Genomic DNA, 25,599 nt, shown 5'->3' with positions numbered 1-25,599 from the left:
GGGCACCGTGTTGGTGACCCCTGTTCTAGATGATCCCCTCCGGAACTCTTGTTGTTGAATTCTGAATTCATGAGTCTGAATTCTGAATTCTTTGTGTGTTCCGTCAGAATGACGTTTTCCCTGGACAAAACTAAAGAATTATATATAATATAATGTATTATTATTATTATTATATATATTTATTTATTTTTCCCCTTTCTTTACTTTTGTCCATGGAAAACCTTGGTCATTCTGACGGAACCCACACAGAATTATTTTTTAGATAACATATATATATACTGTTTGTTGCCCCTACAAAGTAATCTGTTTAATAAAGTTTGAGTGATTCAAAAGCTTCTTCCTGTGCCCGCCCAGACGGACTTCCTGATGGTGGTGCTGCGTGATGTCATCCAGGCGTACCCTCAGGTCCGCATCATCCTCATGTCGGCCACCATCGACACCACCATTTTCAGAGAGTACTACTTCAACTGCCCCGTCATAGAGGTGCACGGACGACCCTTCCCTGTGCAGGGTACGGAGGCTCAGACACACGCTCACACACGCTCACACGCTCACATGCACACACACACACACACACACACACACACACACACACACACACACACACACACACTCACACACAGACCAACAACCTCACACACACACACACACACACACACACACAGACACACTCTCACACACACACACACATCCCCCATTTAATGTATCTCTCCTGTTCCTCAGCGTATGTAGAACTATCAGGCTTGTAGTAATATTTAATAAATATGTTAAATCCTTCTTTTCCCAGAGTACTTTCTGGAAGACTGCATCCAGATGACCCAGTTCGTCCCTCCTCCAATGGACAAGAAGAGGAAGGACAAGGATGACGACGGAGGCGATGAAGAGGTACGGCATGTGTCTTCTTATTATTTCACGGCTTCATTTAAAACTGTTAATATAATGTAAAACAATTCGGGCTGTCTGTCGACGAAATAAATGTGTTCATTCATCTTTTCCTATGAGTTGATTTGTCTACAGATTAATGGAATGTTTAGGTTGACACGTCTCTAGAAAAGAAACCCAAAGTGTTGCTTAAACAATGAGTAACAGGGTTCTTTAACAAATTGTCGACGGCCTCCAAATCAGTGGTGCACATGACCTTTCCCATTCCCATAGATGAAGACGACAGAATGCTAATCGCTCGAACCGAGCTTGCTTGGTACAACACTCTTGTTTAGTTAGCTGCATGCCACTCACTCTAACTTTAACTTCCACTCCTTGTGGTTTATAATCTGGCACACTAGGGGTGGTGTTTCAGGCGGGATTTGAACTGACAACCTTCCGATCACCAGTCCAACTCCCTATCCACTAGACCACCACTACCCCCACATTTATTTGCATAAAGGCGTCTGCTAAATGTCAAAGATGTAAATGTAAATGTACTCCTCCACGCCCTCTCTGGTCCCCCCTCCCAGACCAACTGTAACCTGCTGTGCAGAGGGGACTACGGGCCGGAGACACAACGCTCCATGGCCCTGATGAGTGAGAAGAAGACCCCGTTTGAGCTGGTGGAGGCCCTGCTGAAGTACATCGAGACCCTGCAGGTGGCCGGGGCCGTGCTCATCTTCCTCCCCGGGTGGAACCTCATCTTCTCCATGCAGAAACACCTGGAGATGAACCCCCACTTTGGTCCGAAGGGTTTACTATGTCTCTCTATCGCTCACTTGCTCTCTCTGTCTCTGTCTCTCTTTCTCTTTCTCTGTCTCTCTCTGTCTCTCTCTCTCTCCCTGTCTCTCTTTCTCTCTCTCTTTCTCCCTGTCTCTCTTTCTCTCTATCTCTCTCTCTCTCGCTCTGTCTGTTTCTCAATATTTAAATAATGCTACTTTTTTCTATTAATATTCAGATTCTATGCTTTTAGTCTCTTCAACGAAATGATTTATATGAGATATTATGCGATTGATACAAGCAGATCATTATATTTTACATCAGATTCCTATTCAAATCTTTATTAGTCATAGAAAAACCTAGATAGATAGATAGATAGATAGATAGATAGGTACTTCATTGATCCTGAGGGGAAATTAAGGCACAACAACAACGACAACAACAAAAAATAAAGAGACGATAGAATAATAAAACAGACATTCATGTCCTCTTCCTGCCCCCCCACAGGGAGCCAGCGGTACCGGATCCTGCCCCTCCACTCCCAGATCCCCAGAGAGGAGCAGAGGAGGGTGTTTGAGCCCGTCCCTGAGAACATCACCAAGGTGCGCCACACACAGGGACACCACACACAGGGACACAGGGACACGGGGGATTAGCTCAAACGCTTATGCTTAGCATGCGAGAGGTAGCGGGATCGATCGATATGATTATACACACATAGAACCTCTGAAACCTCAGACTGTCACTGCTGGTGGAGGTGGAGCTCGGAGGATGGGCTAACACACGGAATGGAATGAGGAATGGTGTCAACATCTATCCTGTCATGACTTGTGTCAACAGACTCTATCTGTTGTGTCCTGTCATGACTGGTGTCAACAGACTCTATCTGATGTGTCCTGTCAGGGGTCAACAGGCTCTATCTGATGTGTCCTGTCAAAGGTCAACAGACTCTATCTGATGTGTCCTGTCAGGGGTCAACAGGCTCTATCTGATGTGTCCTGTCAAAGGTCAACAGGCTCTATCTGATGTGTCCTGTCAGGGGTCAACAGACTCTATCTGATGTGTCCTGTCAAAGGTCAACAGGCTCTATCTGATGTGTCCTGTCGTGTCTTTCCAGGTGATTCTGTCCACCAACATCGCAGAGACCAGCATCACCATCAACGACGTCGTCTATGTGATCGACTCTTGCAAGTAAGTCCCATAAGACGAATAATATTGTTGCTGTTACAGCATTCATCATTACTGTTGTACTCTGTGGCGGTCAGGGGGGCTGGTGGTGATAGAACATCGGAGGAGGGGGGGATCGTTGTAACGCATGGAACGGAATAAGGAATGGTATCAAACACACCGTCCATATTCCATTCCATGCATCGCAGTGAGCCCGACCTCCGATGTTCTACCTCCACCTGCCTCCCCTGATGGAAGCATGCTGACAGGATGTTGACCAGGCTTGATGGTCTGCTAAACTATCTGTCACTTTATTTATCTAGAGTTTTCTTGCTTTGTTGTGTTGTGGATGGTCTTAATAGATTGAGTAAAACGTATAAAGCACAAAGAGCTTAAATCAATTGTCTCCAAAGAGGCCTTTTATTAAGCAAAGTCACATGAGCGCAGAGAGAAAGTAGCAGACCAAAAAGCCCCCAACATTGGGCGGGACTCATATTTATAGAACTGTCCTTGGTCATGAGGTCACTATTATTGGGAACCAATCATATTATACAAATCGGAGGTTGCACAAGTTATGGGCCCTGTCCACAGGCAGAATTATTCACTGCGCCACAGTTCTTAGCACATCTCTTACAGGAAGGAAATGGGCCTTCCTTGAGTGCTAGATTCGCCAACATGTAGAGAGACTTCAATTCTCAGTATTAAATGATATACAACTACAACAGTTGCCTTATTAGTCTTTGTGCTGCGATGTCAAGAAACCGAAGCCTAAGAATGTTACCGTATTTTCCGCACTATAAGGCGCACCGGATTATAAGGCGCACCTTCAATGAATGGCCTATTTTAGAACTGTTTTCATATACAGGGCGCACCGGATTATAAGGCGCATAGAATAGAATATAGAATACTGCAGTCAAACGTTTGACTGGGGTTGCGTTACGCCCAAGCTCCACCTACTGCGTTGCGTCACCTCTCCATCGGTGTTGTGTCAACTTCCCGTTGTCCATGCTCCACCTGAGCGTTGTCACCGTCAACGTTCTACCTGCTCCACTGTCAAAAATATATATTTTTCCACCTCAAGTATCAGCCGTTCGTCATCCATTTTTGCAACAAGCGTCAAGGACCTGCGGTGATTCACAGCTGACTCGCGTGAATAGCAATTCGCAATAGCTGCGACCACGAGATATAGAGTAGTTAGCTACAAGCATTTTCAATCTGCTATTATCTCTATTAGTGGATTAACCGCTGTGGTGATTTAACAGCTGATAAAAATACATCAAGTAGACTACAAACAGAGCAAAACAATAAAACAACACCAGAAAACAACAAATAGGCTATACAATTATAACCAACAACCAATATGTAACAGCTCCTGGTGAAATGTGCAACGTAATTTTTCAGTTTTTACACATGCTTAAACTACAGATTGTAAGCTTTCAAATGATGTGTCATACATTCAAATCAGAGAAAGATTGAACACGACAGGCGTATTTGAATGTTGGTTCACCTCAAACACTGAATGGGAGAAAAGTGACTCTGAACGCAGCTACGAACGCTGCTAACAAAACACATCGCTACGAAGGTCTAAACTGTATTTTAATAACATGACAACATGCTGGGAGAACATCGACATGCTAAAAACACATAACTACACATAACTAGATGAACACACAGTTCTTGCTTTTGAACACGAGCTAAAACGAAAGTATGTTTACAAGTCAACCCTCCCTTACCGGTAGCCTCCGGCAAACGAGAATAATGAATCCAATACACAAATTATAAGTGTTTAGTGATCGTTAAACTGTTGTTTATTATATCGAGTGGGTACTTTAAAACTTCAAGTTGAAAGCACCAAGATTCATGTAAGGACCGCCTCGAAATTCATCGATGTTCATGTCCCGTGCTAGCGCTGTTGCCTTCATTCGAATAGTGACTGTAGAGACGCTTCTACTTGCTGCTCTCTGTTCAACAACCCACTGTTCGAGTTTGTCCTCTAACTGTGGCCATCTCGCTTTGTTCCCTCGGAAACTCTGTTTAGTCTTCTTTACTTGGGGTCTTGTGGTGTGGGACTGTGAGTAAGCACATCAGTACCGGTGTTTACTGATTACCGTAATGCTGCAAGCGGTGCGGCTTTGTAGTTTACCAGTCGTACTGAAACATTTTGACAGAGCGCCTTGAGCGCCGTGTACAACCAGTATGGATCAACCAATTAACCAATTGATCCATATATAAGGCGCACTGTCGTTTTTTTTTGAAAATTAAAGGCTTTTAAGTGCGCCTTATAGTGCGGAAAATACGGTACTCTCATACACTTGGATGTGACGTAACAATAAAAATGGAACTTGAAACTTGTTTCCTCTCCAGGCAGAAGGTGAAGCCGTTTACTGACAGGAAGTTAACCATGGTCTCTTTCCTGTTTTTCCCAGGCAGAAGGTGAAGCTGTTTACGTCTCACAACAACATGACCAACTACGCCACCGTGTGGGCGTCCAAGACCAACCTGGAGCAGAGGAAGGGCCGGGCCGGCCGGGTACGCGCCGGGTTCTGCTTCCACCTCTGCAGCCGAGCGCGCTTCGACAAGTACGGACCCCCGCCCTGCGACCAGAACGCTCTAGAACCCTGTTGAAGAGATGCACAATTTGATGTTCTCTCTCTCTCTCTCTCTCTGAAGAGATGCTACTTAATTCCCTCTCTCTTCCTTACGACCCTCAACCTCCTGTTGGAATGCTCTAGAACCTCCTTTTCTACAGTAGTTGTTAATGGTGTACCTCCCCCTCCTTCTTACCCGCCCCTGTCTTCTTGTCGTTCTAGACTGGAGACCCATATGACCCCGGAGATCTTCCGTACTCCTCTCCACGAGGTGGCGCTGAGCATCAAGCTGCTGAGACTAGGAGCCATCGGACAGTTCCTGTCCAAGGCCATCGAGCCCCCGCCGCTGGACGCCGTCATCGAGGCAGAGCACACGCTCAGAGGTGCGGCTCTCTCACCTTTGACCTGGGAGTAGAACGTCTTCTCTCAGTGTTCTCTAGAACAAGCCTCACTGTTGGGAAAACCATACCGAGAACGGAATGTATTCTCCTCTGAGGTTCGAGAAGAGCCTCGCTGTTGGAAACAACACCAAGGCTGCGTTCGTAAAATTTGCTCTGAGAGCGCCGGTAGCGCACACTGGGTTCAACGTCATAAAGGGACCCAAGTCATTTGAATGAATGAATGGTCTTTATTGTCATTGCTACAGTACAGGTACCAAACAACGAAATTTAGGAGGGGTGGCTCCCCTGGTGTTAGGAAAGAAAAGAAAACACTTTTTAAAAAATCACAAGAAGGGAAGGAGCTGGTTTACATAAATAAAGGCTATGTACACTATCCACTATACTATACTGTACAGATAGACGACTAGGGTTGTCATATTGCACAATAGTGTTATTGCACATTTATTTAAAGTGTCGCAGTTTGCAGGCTTGAAATGTACATATTTGTGCCTCAGCACTACACCTGATTTTTTCAGTCCAGCAGCTGCCATCAATCCGTGATTGGACAAGAGGCATTCCATGAGTGCTGATCAGATTTCCAGAGCGAATTTACGACCGCAGCCTAAGAATGGGATGTTTTCTCCTCTGAAGTTCTAGAAGAGATCCATTCTTGAATCATTACAAATGATTGAATCTAGGAAGTCCTCGTCTTGGAACTGATGGCATCTTGACATGTCTCCATGTAGAACTGGATGTTTCTATGTTCCCATGTAGAACCGGATGTTGATATGTTCCCATATAGAACTGGATGTTGATATGTTCCCATGTAGAACCTGATGTTGACGTGTCTCCATGTAGAACCTGATGTTGACATGTCTCCATGTAGAACCTGATGTTGACATGTCTCCATGTAGAACCTGATGTTGACATGTCTCCATGTAGAACCTGATGTTGACATGTCTCCATGTAGAACCTGATGTTGACATGTCTCCATGTAGAACCTGATGTTGACGTGTCTCCATGTAGAACCTGATGTTGACGTGTCTCCATGTAGAACCTGATGTTGACGTGTCTCCATGTAGAACCTGATGTTGACATGTCTCCATGTAGAACCTGATGTTGACATGTCTCCATGTAGAACCTGATGTTGACATGTCTCCATGTAGAACCTGATGTTGACATGTCTCCATGTAGAACCTGATGTTGACGTGTCTCCATGTAGAACCTGATGTTGACGTGTCTCAATGTAGAACCTGATGTTGACATGTCTCCATGTAGAACCTGATGTTGACATGTCTCCATGTAGAACCTGATGTTGACATGTCTCCATGTAGAACCTGATGTTGACATGTCTCCATATAGAACTGGATGCTCTGGACACCAATGATGAGTTGACTCCTCTGGGCCGGATCCTGGCCAAGCTGCCCATCGAGCCTCGCCTGGGGAAGATGATGATCATGGGCTGCATCTTCAGGTAGGATCAGACATTCTACCTGGACTCAGTCAAATCCTTCCCCTTATTTCAGATGAATAGTTCAGTGAGAAATCAGTACCGTACAATTCACTAGGGGCCCCCAGTTTAATTCAGCATATAGTGCTGAGCAGAGCAAATATCATATATCATATATCTATGATATAATATTACCCTTATGACAGATTTGTTTCTCCATACGATTAGGTGTCAAAACAACACCCCACCATAGACAGGGCCTGTACTGCAAATTATGTTTAACATGTCCTGGTCTCCTCTCCCCCTGGTCTCTCCTGGTCTCTCCTGGCCTCCAGTGTGGGTGATGCCGTGTGCACGATCTCGGCGGCCACCTGTTTCCCGGAGCCCTTCGTCAGCGAGGGCCGGCGGCTCGGCTTCGCCCACAGGAACTACGCGGGGACGCGCTTCTCCGACCACGTGGCCCTGCTGTCCGTCTTCCAGGCCTGGGACGAAGTCAGGTGGGTCTAGAGCAGGGGTCTTCAACCTTTTTCAGCCCAAGGACCCCTTGGACGAAAGACAACCAGAACAGGGACCCCCACATGTAATAAAACATTTTAAGTGTGTTCCTCTCCTGTAGCGGCGCATAAAGAAGCGAAGAGGCGAGTTTGTAGGGCACTCTTCTTAATAACATTTACAGCCTTTACAACAGTGTCCATAACATCGGCAAACTCAGCACTCATTTCTTTAGCGGCGAGGGATTCTCTGTGCAGCATGCAGTGAGTCCACATCACTTTGGGGGCGACTTTTCTGACAAGCGCCATCAGTCCACTCTTTTGCCCAGTCATAGCGCGCGCACCGTCGGTACACACCGCGACACACTTTGCCCAACTTAAGTCATTTTCACCGAAAAAGTCATCAATCACTTTGAAAATTTCAGCACTTGTGCGTTCAGGAAGCTTCTTACAAAACAAGAACTCTTCACACATTTCGTCTTGGTCAACAAAGCGCACAAATGCCAAGAGATGTGCGTCTTTGGACATGTCCACTGATTCATCCAACTGGAGTGCAAATGCCTCCGCCGTTTGTAATTTCTCAATTAACTGCACCCTCACATCCGATGCCATTTCACCAATTCGCCGAGCAATTGTTGTGTCTGACAACGGGATAGTCTTCAACTTTTCTGCATATCCATCATTCCCAAACATGGTCTTGCACATATCAGTGGCCGCAGGCAATATCAAATCTTCTGCAATTGTGTATGGTTTTTTACACTGGGCAACGCGAAGAGCTTTCAAAGCAAGCTCACCGACTTTCGCAGATTTTCTTATCATTGTCTGTTGGCCTTGGAGAGAGTGCAGACGAGCCTGAAAGTAGTCCAGTGCTCTATCTTGTGAGTGGCCATGATTCGTCTCCAAGTGTCGTTGCAGCTTTGATGGCTTCATGCTTTCGTTTGAGAGCGTCGCCGCACAAACAACACACACCGGCAATTCCACTCCTTCGGTTTCTTTGAAAGTAAATCCAAACTTTAGGTACACTTCTGAATATTTTCGGGCCTTTTCTCTTTTGCGTTTATCTGCCCCTGGGGCAGGCGCTGCTGGGGCCGAGGTGGAAGGAGTAGCCGTTGGATCTCGAGCTCGAGGTCTCGTTACTGTTACAAATGTATCCATCCTGCTTCACTAATTAATAGTAGTAACTAATAATATATTGTTTTTACTTTTAGTATTGTTATGCTAAATATTGATTGCTAACGATATGCTAATTATTGACTATTACTTCAATGTAGTTCTGTTGTTCTGTTCCGCTGTTCATGTTCTGTTGTTCGCAACACCTAGCTTGCTATAACGGCTAACGTTCGATTCTGCTCCATGGGAATAATTTATTTTGTAAATAGTTTTTCGTCAAAAGTAGCTTATTATTGCCTATTGATGCTTGTAGTTTACTCAATATAACTTTTGTTATATTTTTTAATTGTCACAAATTATTTAGGTGAAAATTGTAAATTATTCTGAAAAAAATTGGCGGACCCCCTGCAGTACCTCTGCGGACCCCCTAGGGGTCGCGGACCCCCGGTTGAAGACCACTGGTCTAGAGCCTTCAGAGCAGGGCACCTAACCCTTGCTTGTGTTCGGGCCCTCAAAACTCACACTCATAACTCACACTCAAGGAATGACAAATGAACAGAGGAGGTGGAAATCAGAAGACAGGGCTCGCTGTGATGCATGGAACGGAATGGAATGAGGAAGTTCTCGTTCCCTTCCATGCAGGAAGTCCTCAGTCCTCATTCCAATCCATGCATTACAGTGAGCCCTGCCCTCCACCATCCTGCCCTGTAGTGGAGGTGTGTGGCAGTGGCAGTGGCAGGGAGCCTTGTTAAGTGGTGCTGTAGTGGAGGTGTGTGGCAGTGGCAGTGGCAGGGAGCCTTGTTAAGTGGTGCTGTAGTGGAGGTGTGTGGCAGTGGCAGTGGCAGGGAGCCTTGTTAAGTGGTGCTGTAGTGGAGGTGTGTGGCAGTGGCAGTGGCAGGGAGCCTTGTTAAGTGGTGCTGTGGTTGCAGGATGGGCGGAGAGGACGCGGAGGCCCGGTTCTGTGACCATAAGAGGCTCAACATGTCCACCCTGAGGATGACCTGGGAGGCCAAGGTCCAGCTGAAGGACATCCTCATCAACTCTGGCTTCCCCGAAGGTACGGTATACATGAACAACCACAACGGCATCGGGATAATCCTTCAAATGATCCCTCAAAACCCGTCTTTTTAAACATTGCTTTTTAAACTATTTTTTATTGTTGTTTTTACTGACTATGTTTTTGTGTTCATTTGTATTTATATATCTATTCCTGTTCTCTCCATAGAATGTAGTGTATTACAGGGATGAGAAAAGTGTTATAAATTCACTATTATTATTATTATTATTATTATTATTATTATTAATAATAATGATAATAATAATATAATAAATCTACTATAATAATAAATCTACTACACTGTTGTCATTGTAAAACTGGAAAAATAGAGAACTAAAACAAAGACAGCTAAAACAAAGTTGTTTTGTTTTAGTTGTACAGTTAAATTCATTCATAGCACAGCAGTCTGTCTCACGTTTATACTGTTCCACTTCCTGTTGTTATGTGTGGTTTGACGTGGCGGCTGCAGAGTGTCTGATGACTCAGATGTTCAACAACGTCGGCCCCGACAACAACCTGGACGTGGTCATCTCCCTGCTGACCTTCGGCTCCTACCCCAACGTGTGTTACCACAAGGAGAAGAGGAAGATCCTCACCACCGAGGGCCGCAACGCCCTCATACACAAGTCCTCCGTCAACTGTCCCTTCAGCAGCCAGGACATGACCTACCCATCGCCCTTCTTTGTCTTTTCGGAAAAGGTGTTTATTTATATTTGTTTCATCCTTTTTCTCTCCGCACATTTTGGACCTTTATGTTCTCTCTTAGAGCTTTCAACTATGACGTTGACTACATTTCTCATGTTTAACATCCAGTGTGTCATGATGTGTTGTCGTTGAAATATACACAGTAATTGGCGCCCTGAGCTGTATCAACGTGTCATCACTGGTCTAATTTCTCGGGTCTAATTTTTGTCCAATCAGATCCGTACTCGAGCGATCTCAGCCAAGGGGATGACGCTGGTCAGCCCTCTGCAGCTCATCCTGTTCGCCTCCAAGAAGATCACCTCCACCGGAGACGTCACCGAGCTGGATGACTGGTCAGTGGCTTTTTAACTGGTGCAATCCTGGAATGGATCGTTTTTTACCCTGCCAATATTTGACATACATTAGATTAGATTAGATTCAACTTTATTGTCATTGCCGAGTACAAGTACCAGACAACAAAAGGCAGTTTAGCATCTAACCAGAAGTTCAAATTGTGACAGTGCAAAACTTGATATTGTAGACAAAATAGGATATGTATAGTTATGGAGGGGGGGGGGGGGTTGTTCATTGGAGTGTGTGTGTGTGTGTAGGGGGGGCGGCTTTTCTGATCAAACCTGAATATCCTCACGGTCAAGCATGGACAGTCTTAGACCATTTATGATAACAACATTTTTACAATGATATTTATCTCTTACTAATATTTATGTCTGTCAGGATGTTTATTTGATGGTATTCCCTGTCATGCCATGTACTTGTAACAGGTCTTACAAGACTCTTCTGTAAAACAGACTCAGGTCTCAGTCAGATCTTCCTGTACAGATAAAGGATCAATCGTACTAGTTTTTTTTGTCTGTCTTACATGTAACGATGAATTGAGAATCAAGGACCCCAATTGAAATAAGCCAGTGGCTTTCTTGGGTTTTTATCCTGTTAGTTGACCTTGTATGTAATATGTACTTTCATGTACCTACTTCTGCAAATCTTCTAATAAAGTTTTCAATCAATCAATCAATCAAATCCAATAATAAGCTTCCTCCTCCCAGGATCAAGCTGCAGGTTCCCCACGGGGTGTCTGGGGGCATCGCGGCGCTGCGGGCCGGCATGGAGGCCCTGGTGGTGGAGGTCAGCAAAGACCCTGAGTACATCAGGCAGCTGGACCCCACCAACGAGCGCCTGCTCAACCTCATACGGCAGATCTCCAAGCCCTCGGCCGCAGGGCTGAACCTTATGGCCAACAACGCACGGTACGACCAGATGACCACCACACGTGGTCGGAGTAGAGTTCCTTCTCAGCTCTCTGGGAATCGGCAATTATGATAGGCCCTGTGTTGAAACAACCCAGTGTAGATCTGTAGGCATTAAGATCGGTAGGTAGGTTGCTGGAGAAATACACTGGTAAAAAAAACAAAAGACTACCCCCCCCCAAACCAACCCCATGCACACTACAATAATACATATATTCGGACTACTTGCATTGTATTGTATTGTATTTTGCCCTGATGAATCCACTGTAGTACGACTGGTACTACTATCACTTTATTACTTTATTAGTACTTACTATATCACTTATTATTACTGTACTTTATTATTGTGATCTGCTGCAATATAATGTTGAGGAAGCAAAGCCAAAGAATGTTACTCTTGTGTACTTGTACACTGGGATGTAACAAAAGCGATTGTGATTCTGATCTGAGGTATCGGTGAGGAGCATACGGTTGTTTCTGAGGCAGGGCTATAGTCTGATAAACCCCCGCAGGCCAGCCAGACATAGTGTATGAAATGGCAATAATGGATTAGCAGCGTCTTCTGTGTAGATGATCAACATTGGCTCTAAAACCAGCCTAGAACAGGGGGGCGGGAATGTCTTGTCTGGAGTTAAGTGATGTCATGTTCAGTAGTGTAGTCAGTGGTGCAAACTTGTCACCTTTAGGTGAAATTCGCCGTTTTTACCTCAAAATAGGTGACCTACGTGAATCATGCAGATCTGCAAAAAAAATATTTGGGGGGGGGGGGGTCTACATCTCATCTCATCCAAGTCACATGATGCCCAAGCTAACATCTTCCTGTCAGCTAAACTCTGCTGCAGTTGAAATAAAACGTCTTAAAAAGTTCTTAAGGTCTTCCGGTGGGCGGGCAATGGAGTAGAACGTGTTTCGCTTGAGCTCCCGTCGGACTTTTGTTTTATTTAATTTAATAAGCTTTCTACATTACAAAATACTGGGAAACCTGTCTCTAACATATTCCTAAAATCAAAAGTCTGTGTATTTAGGGGTCAATGGCTGCAAATCTGCGCAAATATAAGTACACTCCGTCCACTACTAGGCCAAAAGCCACCGCGACGCCGAGTCCCACAGCTACCCCGGCTCAGACGGTTCCGCCCCGGACAGACAGCCCAGTGATGGACGCTGTAGCGCTGAAAACAGAGATCCTCCTCTCGCTGAAATCCGACATTGCCGAGGTGATAAAGACAGAGATTAAAAATGCACTAGCCGAAGATTTCAACTATATTAAAAGTGAACTTCAAGCAGTAAAATCGGAAATCATTAACAATACTGCGGCGGTTAAGTCTGAGATTGACCAAATAAAGGCTACAATCACGGAGGTGGAGGGCGGCCTGTCAACGTGGTCGGACGAGGTGGTGGACCTGCGGACTACGGTGACGGGCTTGAAAGCAGAGGTAACCGGGCTCAGAGAGAGATGCGACGACATGGAGGGAAGAATGAGGAGATGCAACATCAGAATACTAGGGGTGGCCGAGACGAATGGATCATGCTCTACTGCATCGGTCTCGAAACTACTGAAGGAAGTGCTACAACTGGATAGAGATGTGCTTGTGGATCGTTCACACAGAACCCTGGCTCCGAGGAGACCGGAGGGGAAACCACGCGCCATCATTGCTAAACTCCATTACTACCAGGACTGCGTCGAGGTGCTGAGCTGTGCGCGCACTCGAGCTCCTCTCCGGGTCAACGGGCAGACCATCGCCATCTTTCCGGATTATGCTGCCAACGTCGCCAGGGCCAGGGCTGCGTTCACGGAGGTCAGGAAGCTGCTGCGCAACCGTCAGGGCATTCGGTATGGTATACTGTTTCCAGCCCGACTCCGCATCACACACAACGGAGAAGAAAAGGAATTCACAGATGCAGACAAAGCGATGGACTACGTTAAGAAGAACGTCATGCCGGCAACAGGTTCAGGGTAGGTCTCCCCCAGCCACAGACCAGTGGGTCTCAGTGGCATTACAAGACCAACTTTGACGGGACGATATCTGCTTAAATATATTACCATCGTCAATGCCACCCCTTTGTTGTTATTGTAGTTCTTCACAGCAGTTTATATGCAAGTGTTGAAGGAGACTGGACATATGTTAGTTCAATTTAAAACTTACCCCAAGGGGGAAATAATCTATCTGTTTATTCATAAGGGGCAGGGAAGTTAAAATTACCTGACCAGGAGACTGTTTTTATTTGTTTCTTAATTTCCACTGCGTTAATGCTTCTCTCCGATCCTTTTATTTATTTCTGCCTCTAGACATCATTATTATTACTCTTATTTCTTTATATACACATATACAATGTAAAATATATTCGACAATGTCGAAATTAAGGTTAATTTGTTTTACCTCAAGGTTCGACGGGAGCCTGAAATGTTAACAAACTACTCCTAGCTATTCTGTTTGGTACTATAACCAAGCAAAGGCGAACCCTCTTAAAGGTCGTTCGCACAGCTGCCTGTTCAGACTCGCAGCCTGGGACCATGTCCCAAAAGTCTGTCCAGACACTCATGTCGGTTGAGTGTCCGGATTTTTCATTTTTATTTCTATGTTCAGATCCCACTGTTCCACAGGGATCATACCGGAAGAATAAGAGCAACGTGTATGTTTATGTATTTTGTTTTCTCTTGCATTATTTTGTTTTTTTCCCTTATATGTACTCCCCAACTCCCCCACACCTCCTACCCATACCCACCCCTCATATATCCACACACCCACACTCACACAATCACACACATAGACACTGTACTACATGCAGTTCACAATCTTCTCCTATTCATGTGCCTATCCTTGCCATCACCATGCCTACAGGTAAAATTAAGATCCTCCCTAATTCTTACTCTGAACCATGGGATCACTTAATGTCATAAGCTATAACGTTAAAGGCCTTCACAATCCTATAAAACGAAAGAAAATCCTTAATCAGCTAAAAAGAGCCAACTGTCAGATAGCATTCCTACAGGAGACCCACCTGTCGGATATGGAACATGAGAAACTAAAGAAATCCTGGGCAGACAGCGTGTTCTACTCATCACATCAGTCAGGTAGAAAGAGAGGAGTGGCTATATTGATACATAGGCAGGTTAACTTTACACCAACAACGGTCCACAAGGACATTGAGGGAAGATTCATTTTAGTGAATGGATCTATAGATGGGATACATGTATCCCTCATGAACATATATGCTCCAAATGAGGATGAGCCTGGCTTCATTAGCACAGTCATTAACACAGCAATACAACACAGCTCCGGTATCCTACTGTTGGGAGGAGACTTCAACTGTGTTATGTCCCAGCTAATGGATAGACAACCTACCTCCAAAACTCCCACTTCTAGAATGAGTAGAATGCTTAAACACTTGTCGATAGAATCAGGCCTAGTGGACGTTTGGAGAAGCAGATTCCCTAAAGGAAGAGATTTTACTTTCTACTCGCACAGACATTCATCTTATTCGAGAATTGATTATTTCTTTACACCCAAAGCAGAACTACACAGGATAGAAGACATAAAGATCTTACCAATTACTCTATCTGATCATGCACCTCTTGCATTATCATGGAACATAGGTCACAGGCCAAAAACCAAACAATGGAGATTAAATACATCACTTCTAAATGATGAGGAATTTATCACATTTGTAACAACTGAACTAAAGTATTACCTAGAAACTAACGACTCACCTGAAATATCACCTCTCATCCTATGGGACTGTGCTAAGGCATACATTAGAGGTCGCATTATCTCATACGCGAGCGCGAAAAAAAAGAATAGAGAAGCAAAACAAGGAGAATTAGAGGATAAAATAAGGCTGCTTGAACAACAGCATAAAAGAACACCAACCTCCAATCTACTTAATGCTCTCAAACAAGCACGCAGGGATCTAAATAGCCTAATCACTGAAAAGATTGAGGGCAATTTAAGGTTTACCAACCAAAAATATTATGAAAATGGAAACAGAGCAAGTAGATTATTAGCACTAAGACTAAAAAAACAACAATCATCGAATATAGTACAGAAATTAAAAACTCATAACTCGACTCTCACAAAACCTGATGAAATCTCAAGGTCTTTTGCAGAATTTTATAAATCTCTTTACAAAAATACGGACACCTGCACAGATGATAATGAATTGACAGCATTTCTGAAAGACATCAAACTAAAAGAGCTATCTGAACCTATGGCAAAAGAACTAGATGAACCAATTGAAGAATGGGAAATACAAGAAGTGATCTCTACACTAAAAAACAATAAAAGTCCTGGACCGGATGGGTTTAGTAATGAATTCTATAAAACATTTAAAGAGACAGTATGTCCCTTATTGCTAAAAGCATACCACCATACATTGCAATCTGGAACCACGGCCCCCTCATGGAGGGACGCAACAATAGTTGTAATACATAAAGAGGGCAAGGACCCCACCCAATGCCAATCATACAGACCCATCTCACTTTTATGCACCGACCTACGTATATTAACAGCCATCCTAGCAAGACGCGTCAATAAAATTATCACACAAGTTATCCACCCCGATCAGACCGGGTTTATAAAGGGAAGATACTACGGGGACAACATAAGAAGATTACTAAATATTATGACTCACCCTAAAGTTAAGGAGGAAGAAGCAATGATATTATCCCTCGATGCCCAGAAGGCATTCGATCGAGTATCTTGGCAATACCTATTTCAAACTCTAAAACGACTCAAATTTGGCCCCAATTTTATAAAATGGATTCAAACACTATATTCAAATCCACAAGCTGCTGTAAAAGTGAATGGATTTCTGTCGGACCGATTTACTCTAGAACGGGGTTGCAGGCAGGGGTGCTCTTTGTCGCCCCTGCTGTTTGATATCAGTATTGAACCACTGGCACAGCTCATTAGAGACGACGACAACATAAAGGGACTGACAATAAATGAGGAACAACATAAATTATCATTGTATGCAGATGACGTGCTTCTTTATCTAACTGAACCTGCAACAACAATCCCACGCCTAAAAGATCTTATTTCCAACTATGGATACTTCTCGGGTTATAAAGTAAATGTTGATAAAACAATGGCTATGGACATAGGAGGTAGAATTCCACAAACTATCAAATTCCAGAGTGAGTTTAAATGGCCCAAGGATGGTATTAAATATCTTGGCATTCAAATCCCCTCACTGTTAGAAAACCTAAGTGATGCAAATTACAAAAGCATAATCCAAAATATCAGTAAAGATCTAGACCGCTGGTCAACACTTCCCCTGTCTCTATTGGGCCGTATTGAGAGTGTACGCATGAATGTGCTGCCTAGGCTTCTATACCTGTTCCAGATGCTACCCATCGATATCCCCAAATCCACATTTGATAAGTGGGATAGACTCATCTCCAAATTCATATGGCAAGGAAGGCGCCCAAGAATCAGACTTAAAACACTACAACTATCTAAACCATATGGTGGGCTGAAACTCCCAAACCTAAGATACTACTTCTGGGCGGCCCAGCTAAAGCCTCTAACAGCATGGATCCAAGACTCTTCATATACACGATGGCTCAACATTGAAAAAAGTTTATGTTCGATGCCCTTACAGACCTTGCCTTTCATAGATGTCCCTCTAAAGGAAACTCAACTAGGTGAATGGACCAGAGTCACACTAAAGATTTGGAGGAAAATAAAACTGTCATTTGGCTTACCTAAGGCAATCTCAGCATTATCCAATATTGGTCTTATGAAAAATTTCGAACCCTCCAATACAGATATAGGGTTTAGAAATTGGTCGGATCATGGACTTACTAACTTGCACCAACTCCATAAAGACGGTAGCCTTAAATCATTTGAACAGTTAAGAGAGGAATTTAGGCTCCCTAACACAGACTTTTTCAGATATCTACAATTAAGAAGCTTCCTAACAAAACATAGAGAATGGAATAAAGTCTTGGAGCCCACTGAAATCGAAGAGTTCTTGATAAAGCTGCAAAAAGGAAACGAGAATAAGAAAATTATAGGTGACCTTTACCAAAGGTTTCTATCCATGGATTTGAATAATACACTACAGAGGAAAGAGAGATGGGAAACTGAAATGAATACTGACATATCACAGGACATATGGGAGGAAATATGCACTGAAGCACACTTAGTGACCAATTCAAATACATGGAGGGAATTCAAATGGAAAGTGGTTATGAGATTCTTTAGAACCCCAGAAATAATGGCTAAAATGGGCCCAACACACTCAAATAAATGTTGGAGAAATTGCAGTACGCAAATTGGCAACCACACCCACATATTCTGGTCATGCCCCAAATTAAGAACATTTTGGGAAGAGGTGTTTGAGGCCCTTGAAGCAGTATTCCACCAAAAATTTACCAAAGATCCAAAGATGGCACTACTGGGAGTTATACCTGAAGGCATTGATGGAAGGGCAAGAATATATCTCTTACAAATATTACTAACGGCAGCAATTAAATGCATTACAATTAAGTGGTTAAAACCAGACCCCCCTACATACAATATGTGGACAGAGAAAGTATGGGAAATCTACCAGATGGAACAAATAACATACACTCTGAGACTCCAGAAACATCTATTTATTAAAAGATGGAGCCCGGTTATGTCCATATTAATACAGTGAACCCCTCCACACATCTCGACTCGTATATTTCTGTATTCTAGACTCACTTCATATCACTACACATAGATATATGCCTGCATTGCATTCACACACACACATACACACACACACACACATACACAACCCCCACCTGACCCAACCCCCCCCGACCCTACCCTTTTTCTTTCTTTCTTTTCAAAATCTTTAATTTTATTCCGTCATTGACATCTCAATGTTTTTGTTGATCGCTCTTTTTTGCTTTGTGTGTCATGCTTTGAACCACATCCATGGACCATATGTGTACAGCTATAAGAATGGAAAGAATTGTAGACAAAACATGACATGATTGTACAAGTTGTTGAAACTGAAATAAAAACTAAGTTCCAAAAAAAAAAAAAAAAAGTTCTTAAGATGGAAGTAGAAACATAAGAAGTAATCAAATAAAATAACATAGAAGTTATTTCTATGTTGCGATAACTTCTCAACAGGAATTTACAGGGTTCGTTCAAACTATCGTAATTCATGAACTATATGTGCAATCGAAAAAAATCCAACAGTTTCTGAAAGCACAGAAGTTGCACTCTCTAGCCATTTAGGGTTATTACGGTAGTTCACCAAAAAAACAAATGCACTGAACTCAAAGTGTCATGGAGTGATTTGAAGAGAAGCAGTATTTTAGCGGTGTTTTATACTTTAGTGAGTTTCTGTGTATATGTTTGTGATTGTGAAATGTCACAAAGACCATCTAGGCTAGGGTAACCAATCCACCTAAAAGTTTCATCGAGGACGACGATGTAAGTGACGAAGGACTGATTTCTTCTTCTGAACCAGGGTATGGAGGTTAGGTCTAGCGAATTTACCTGATAGAACATCGACATGCTAGAAACACATAACTACACATAATTAGATGATCATTATAAGTATTTAGTGATTGTTAAACTGTTGTTAGACCACTGTTAATCATTGTTAGACCACTGTTAATGATAGAGCTAACCATCTACGGGCAAAAAAAAAGTGTCACCTTTTTGGACCATCGCCAGTTTGCACCCCTGGTAGTATGTGTCTGTTATGAGTACAGGAAATAACCGATTTCTCTCTGTCTCTGTATCTCTGTATGTCTCTGTATTTCTCTGTCTGTCCTTCTCTATCTGTCTCCCTCCAGGTTTGGAGATGGCCCACGGCCTCCTAAGATGGCGAGGTTTGACGGCGGCGGTGGTGGTGGTGGTGGGGGGTACAGAGGTCGGGGAGGAGGTTACCAGGGTGGAGGAGGCGGGTACAGGGGAGGTGGAGGATACAGGGGTGGAGGTGGTTACGGTGGGGGAGGAGGATACAGAGGAGGAGGAGGTTATGGTGGAGGAGGAGGAGGAGGATACGGTGGAGGTGGAGGTGGTGGTGGTGGTGGTGGTGGTTACAGAGGAGGCAACAGGGGCGGGTGGTGAGGGTGAGGAGTGGGTGTTAGTCGAAGTAGGTCTCATGTCCTGTTTGTAAGGCGTCACATTAACTGATTCTTCTGTGTTGGTTATTAGGACATTTCAGTCATGTAGGGAAGTTTTATTTACTTCCTATTCAAAATGTTCATAACTTTATTGTCCCGTAGATGAGGACATTTATACTGTACCATGTCAGAACATATTGAGCATCAAGACACTTATTAAAATCCCAAAATATTGTCATGAACTATATTCTCTAGACTTTTTAGAGTCGAGACTATATGTCTTTTTGTATATTATGTTAAACTTGATTTCATGTCATCTTGTGGGCCTGGCCAGAGTGGGGTACTAACTCAAAGACCAGGTCTGCTGCCATTAGAAGATTCTGTTGATTAAAACTTGTTTTTTCCAACCACTACCTGTTGTCTGTTAATGATGTTTGGTGTGCACAATGAAAGAGCCACGAGGAATTTTAACAGTATTATTTTAATGTAAATATTTTCAATTATTACAATGCTTGTTATGGAGCCAGTGCAAAAAACATGACAATATTAAGCGAACTGTAAAGTGAACTGTACATAGGGTGCAACAAACACAGTTAGCACAGCAGTTCTCGAGTCAAGTACCGCTGTCGGCCGATGTTACGCTTGCCTGGCTCTTGACAAGGTGACAAAAAGGGAGACGACACATGGATAACAATAACAGGAGATTTATTAAAGAATAATATGTTAAATGGAAATAATGTTAAAGTAAATAGTAACAACAACCAAAAAGGCTGCTGGTCGACCAGGAAGAGAGCGAGTCCATCAATTTGACCCCCTCTTATGGTTCCTGGGACAATTAGGATGATCACCCCCACCTGTGCCCATCTGGAACCAAGAGAGAGGGTCAACAGGACAACAAATGTAATGGTTCCATCCTGGATGTCGTAGTAGCTGGAACAGAGCATGAAGTGTCCTGCCCTGAAGTGGTCTTTATTCTTTGATTCAGCACGAACATCAATGAACGAATTATACACTAATTATGAACTAATATATACAGACGATGTTGTGTATTAATCAGAATACCGCCAATGGTGTCAATGTCACTTTAACATTATATTTTGTGAAGATAATAATAATTTTACCACAAAGTGAAATACCAAACTGAGAAATAATCACAACCAATTGTCAATGATGATTATATAATCAAGGTATGTCAAAGAAACACAGACAGAGTCATATTTCCAATTGCATGCATAGTAAACATGGTTATTACTCACAGCTGAAGGCGTTTCTCAATGAGCCCAGCGTACTCCTCACACTCGTCCCAGTCTCAAATCGTAGAAAAACCTGCAGCAGAGAGATTCATACAGGCTGTACTCTAACCTGCAAGAATTCTGTGCACAAGATCTCAGGTGTCAAAAGCTGACCTACACTGCATTACATTTACATTGTTGGCATGTAGCAGACACCTTTGTCCAAAGCGACAAATACATGGGAGAATTTGGGGAGATTGAACACCAGACTGGAGGCAGCATTCTGGATGAGCTGCAGAGGACCTAGACACAGATTAAGCCTAAACTAAAGCCGTAAGCCTAAATCTAGACTAAAATGCAACCTCCAATTTAGGTTTTCTATTTAGATTTGTATGTAGTCAAAGACCAGGCTTATCTGTTTCTGGCAAACCTTGGGGTTTCAATGTTCAGATATCCTCAATAGTAATAATAATACAAAGTAAAAAAAAAAAAAAACGTTTTATTGCCATGCAATCAAGTTGTCAGTCAATTGTTGGAATTTGTTATTTTATGCGGCCATAGATGGCGACCCTGGCGACCCTTGCTCAAGGACACCGTGACACATAACCAGCCATGGTTTGAACCGCCGAACTGCCAACCTTAGACGCCGGCTCTACCTCCTGAGCCACTGCCGCCCCCTAGTATTTACCTTGCATTTTCCAGGCACTCTGCAATGCTATCCACAGCAGGGCCCAACCCTTGTACAGGATAGACATCCAAGATTGGCACAAAGTAATCTTGCTCCTTCAGGACCTCTTCAACATGCTCTAGGTCCAGGTTGGTGATATTGGAGGAGAAGAATGGTTCCGCCACAGAGACTGACAGAGACGAGAGATGAGACCCTCGATAGGGGACCATTTTGTCTTCACATGGTATAGTGAAACAGTTGACCTAGACACACAATTACAATAATAATAATGCAAATTAGAGGAGATAATGAAATAAAGTGTTTATTGTTCTTAATATTTCAAACAACCATGAACTGCAACTGGAGGTTGACAGTTGAATGTGGCCTACTGTGTATTTTGTTTCAAACGCTAGAGGGAGCCCCTGTCAAAGAAAGTGTTGCTGACACTTAAGCATAGTTAAGGTTGCAACGAACTTGCGAGCGAATGTCATCTATCTCTGACTTTGTACACTAACAGCCACACACCCCGCTATTCAATTTGATTCAGTCAAAGTAAATACAACACTTGATACCTCGACAAGCACACCGATGGAAGGCAGGTCCCCGAGAATATCATCGCAGTTGACCAGATGGACATCAAAAATATCAAGCATCAGGAGGTCGGGGGCAACTTTCCACACCGCGGTCCAAGAAGACTGTTGTCTGGTCAGTTTGTCAACGATGTACACGGCGATCGCTGCATCCGCCTTTTCTGCCTAAAAGTCCATTCAGTGACAAATGAGATGTTTATCAATTATATCGTGAGCTTAGAATGATAAGGTTCTATCTCCGTTTAGGGCAGTTCAGAGATATTGAGCGTCAAAGTTTTTACATTCCATTATTATGTTTTGTGAGATGGAACCTTTGTATTTTATGAATTACTAACTCAAAAATGTCAACATTTTAAAAAATAACACCACACAGGCATTAATAAACACCTAATGGATCAGATTATGTAAAAAAGTACATTTTGACAAAAATTGAGATAGAACCTTATAATTCTAACGTCACGATGTGTTAAATTGTTTTTACTTCTATCAAAGTTAGAGCCATGCTAGCTAGCTAAGGTAGCTGACTCACCGAAAGCTGCTTGGCGATTATCTGATCACAGAACAGGGCGACCCGCTCGTCGTACGTCTGCGCCTGGTGGGAGATGAAGATCTGGGGCAACATGTGAGCCTCCTCTTCACAACCATCATCATCATCATCATCATCTTCGAAGACGACGTTGTCGTCGTCGTCGTCGGGATTGTTTCTGAGAAATTTCCCTCTGCTGAAAATAGTTTTGCTCATGACGGTTTGAGGAGTGATGACAGAAGGTTCGTCGCCGGTCAGATCAGCAGTGGCGATTCTAGAGATTTATACATGGGGTGGCAAAGGGGTGGCAAGCAGATATTTTAGTGTGGCCATCATTTTGATAAGTGGCTATCTTAATGTCTTACATTTATGTATATTTATCATCCCTTACAGCCTGTTCTACATATAGAACTAGTGTGTGCATGTGTGTACAGGTTTCTCTCTCATCCAGTAAATTATTACAAAGACATCGGTTTGTGGGAGAAAAAAACATTTTATTATCTCTTTCATTCTGAGACAATAAACAAGGAACATGAACAATGCGCGCTGAACTTGATCGTCAGAACAAACAAGAATGAGAGGTTTCATGTCCAAGCAAGACCTTGAAAAACTCATCCATGCATTTGTTTGGAGTAGACTTGAGTATTGTAGTCTACTAACAGGCCTATCTAAAGGAGCTGTTCGTAAATTGCAGCTCATCCAAAACACCGCTGCTAGGGTCCTAACAAAAACAAAGAACTTTGAACACATTACACCAATCCTGAGATCCCTGCACTGGCTACCAGTCTCTCAGAGAATTGAATTCAAAATCCTCCTAATTACATACATTTTTAAAAAACGTATTTTTAAATAATGTAAAGCACTTTGAATTGCCCCTGTTGTATAAGTGCTATACAAATAAACTTGCCTTGCCACAAAATCTGCTATTAAAACAATGAATAATAAAAAAATACAAATAAATACATTTACAAAAGCTGAATGCGACGATTGCTAATATGCTGTGCAGCAAATCGCTTCACAAACTCATCCAAATTCAGAGCTTTTGCACGTTTAGACTCAATGCTGAGAACTGCAATACTTGTTAATCTATTCTCTGCCATGGTAGAGCGCAGGTGATTCTTTATTATTTTAAGAGTTGAAAAACTCCTCTCACATGCTGCACTGGTGACCGGCAATACTACAGCTATTTTACATAATCTGAACATCTCCAAGAAAACCATCTTGTATGGATCCAAAAAATTAACTAACTTTGTTTTCCATTTGTTGCTTGTTGATCCAACAATCTTCTAATCTGCTGCAGTTCGTGTTTAAGGTTATCTACATTTGATCCATATGCATTTGCTAAAAGATTAACTGCCTCCTCATTCAAAAAGCTGCTGCTGGATGGATTCAGTGCCTGGATACCCTGCATGATGTGACAGTTAAAGCTAGAGAATCGTCTTTGCATTTCACCAATCATGCAATCAATGACAGGATAAAATATTTTAGTTAGAAAATACTTTTTGCTGTCTGGTATTGTGTGCTGTCCTAGTGGAGACGTGATAACACTACCTTTAAGTTTCTTTGTTATCCGTCTTGCCCTCTTATGAGTGTGAGTTGTAGAAATGTTACAACTTTCACAGGTGTTGAGTATTTCAATCCAAAACTCATGTCTCAGTACGATAGTTTTTTAGAGTCTGTTGTAGTGTTTCAATTAGCTCAACAGCTTTAGTAAGGTCAAGCTGTGTTGACTGGAGCATATCTGACAAAAATCGGGTGTCACCTAGTACTTTTCTTACATCGTGTTACAATGACATAACTATAATAACTATAATAACGCCAACGTTAGCTAAATAGCTAACTAAATAGCTAGCTAACAGCTGAGACTGACGTCTTCGCTTCATAACTCAGCAAATAACGTTACATTGACGAACAAAAAATCAATTAATTTACTAAACATATCCAATAGGTAATGAATTGTAAACGTAATAACATAATTAGTTAAAACCACATTTAACATTACCTGAACAACAGGCTCCACACGGCACAGCACCAGGAAGACAGCTCAGGTTTAATTGATTAATCAGCATCAGCTGTGCGGTAAACTTCTTCTTCTTCTTCTTCTTCTTTTTTTCAATTGGCGGTTGACAACCACTTGGTGTATTACCGCCACCGCTGGACTGGAGTGTGGCACAGGACTTGCTTCTTAACTTTACTAACTTAAATTCTTTTTAAAAGCCCTGTTTCCCTAAAAAGAAAAACAACAACTTTAAAATCTTCCCTTCCCTTCTCTGTAAAATATATTTCATCTCAAATACTTCTTTATTTTCCTCCACCTGAGCAATAAACCTACGCCTTTCGTTATGATACTTTTGGCAGTGTATTAAAACATGTTCCACTGTTTCTGGTCTATTCCATAGACCAGGGGTCCCCAAACTTTTTTCTGTGAGGGCCACATCATTTTTCCTTTCTGTGATGGGGGGCCTGGGTAGGTCTCTAACATAAAATAATATGGAACGGAGTGGAATGGAGGCGGTTGCGCAAAGCAATTGCGCGCAGGAGAGCACTGGTGGATGCAAACAAAGTCTAAACAGTTGAATTTGGATGGAATTTATACCTATAGTGATATGTCAATGAAATATAATCAGTTTTACAGTCTGATACTTGAGGGAGGACCCTCATCATACACGGGGGGACCCATGAAGCAGGGCTG

At 42.9% G+C, this 25,599-nt stretch overlaps 1 protein-coding gene across 1 annotated transcript in view; it reads left to right on the top strand.

The window, feature by feature from the left end:
* LOC308171965 (ATP-dependent RNA helicase A protein-like) overlaps positions 1-25,599 on the top strand; it is a gene marked incomplete at its 3' end in the record, with an annotated part of 60,267 nt that overhangs the window by 13,855 nt on the left and 20,813 nt on the right. Inside the window, exons 14-20 of the mRNA XM_080546877.1 lie at positions 355-511; positions 788-885; positions 1,455-1,668; positions 2,152-2,246; positions 2,762-2,835; positions 5,238-5,390; positions 5,622-5,782. Coding sequence (XP_080403003.1) covers positions 355-511; positions 788-885; positions 1,455-1,668; positions 2,152-2,246; positions 2,762-2,835; positions 5,238-5,390; positions 5,622-5,782 — 952 coding nt within the window. The remainder of the gene's footprint in view (positions 1-354; positions 512-787; positions 886-1,454; positions 1,669-2,151; positions 2,247-2,761; positions 2,836-5,237; positions 5,391-5,621; positions 5,783-25,599) is intronic.

The sequence above is a fragment of the Nansenia antarctica genome, assembly GCF_963989245.1.
Source record: "Nansenia antarctica genome assembly, chromosome: 16".
NCBI classification, from domain to species: domain Eukaryota; kingdom Metazoa; phylum Chordata; class Actinopteri; order Argentiniformes; family Microstomatidae; genus Nansenia; species Nansenia antarctica.
This window is presented reverse-complemented; position numbering and strand designations above follow the sequence as displayed.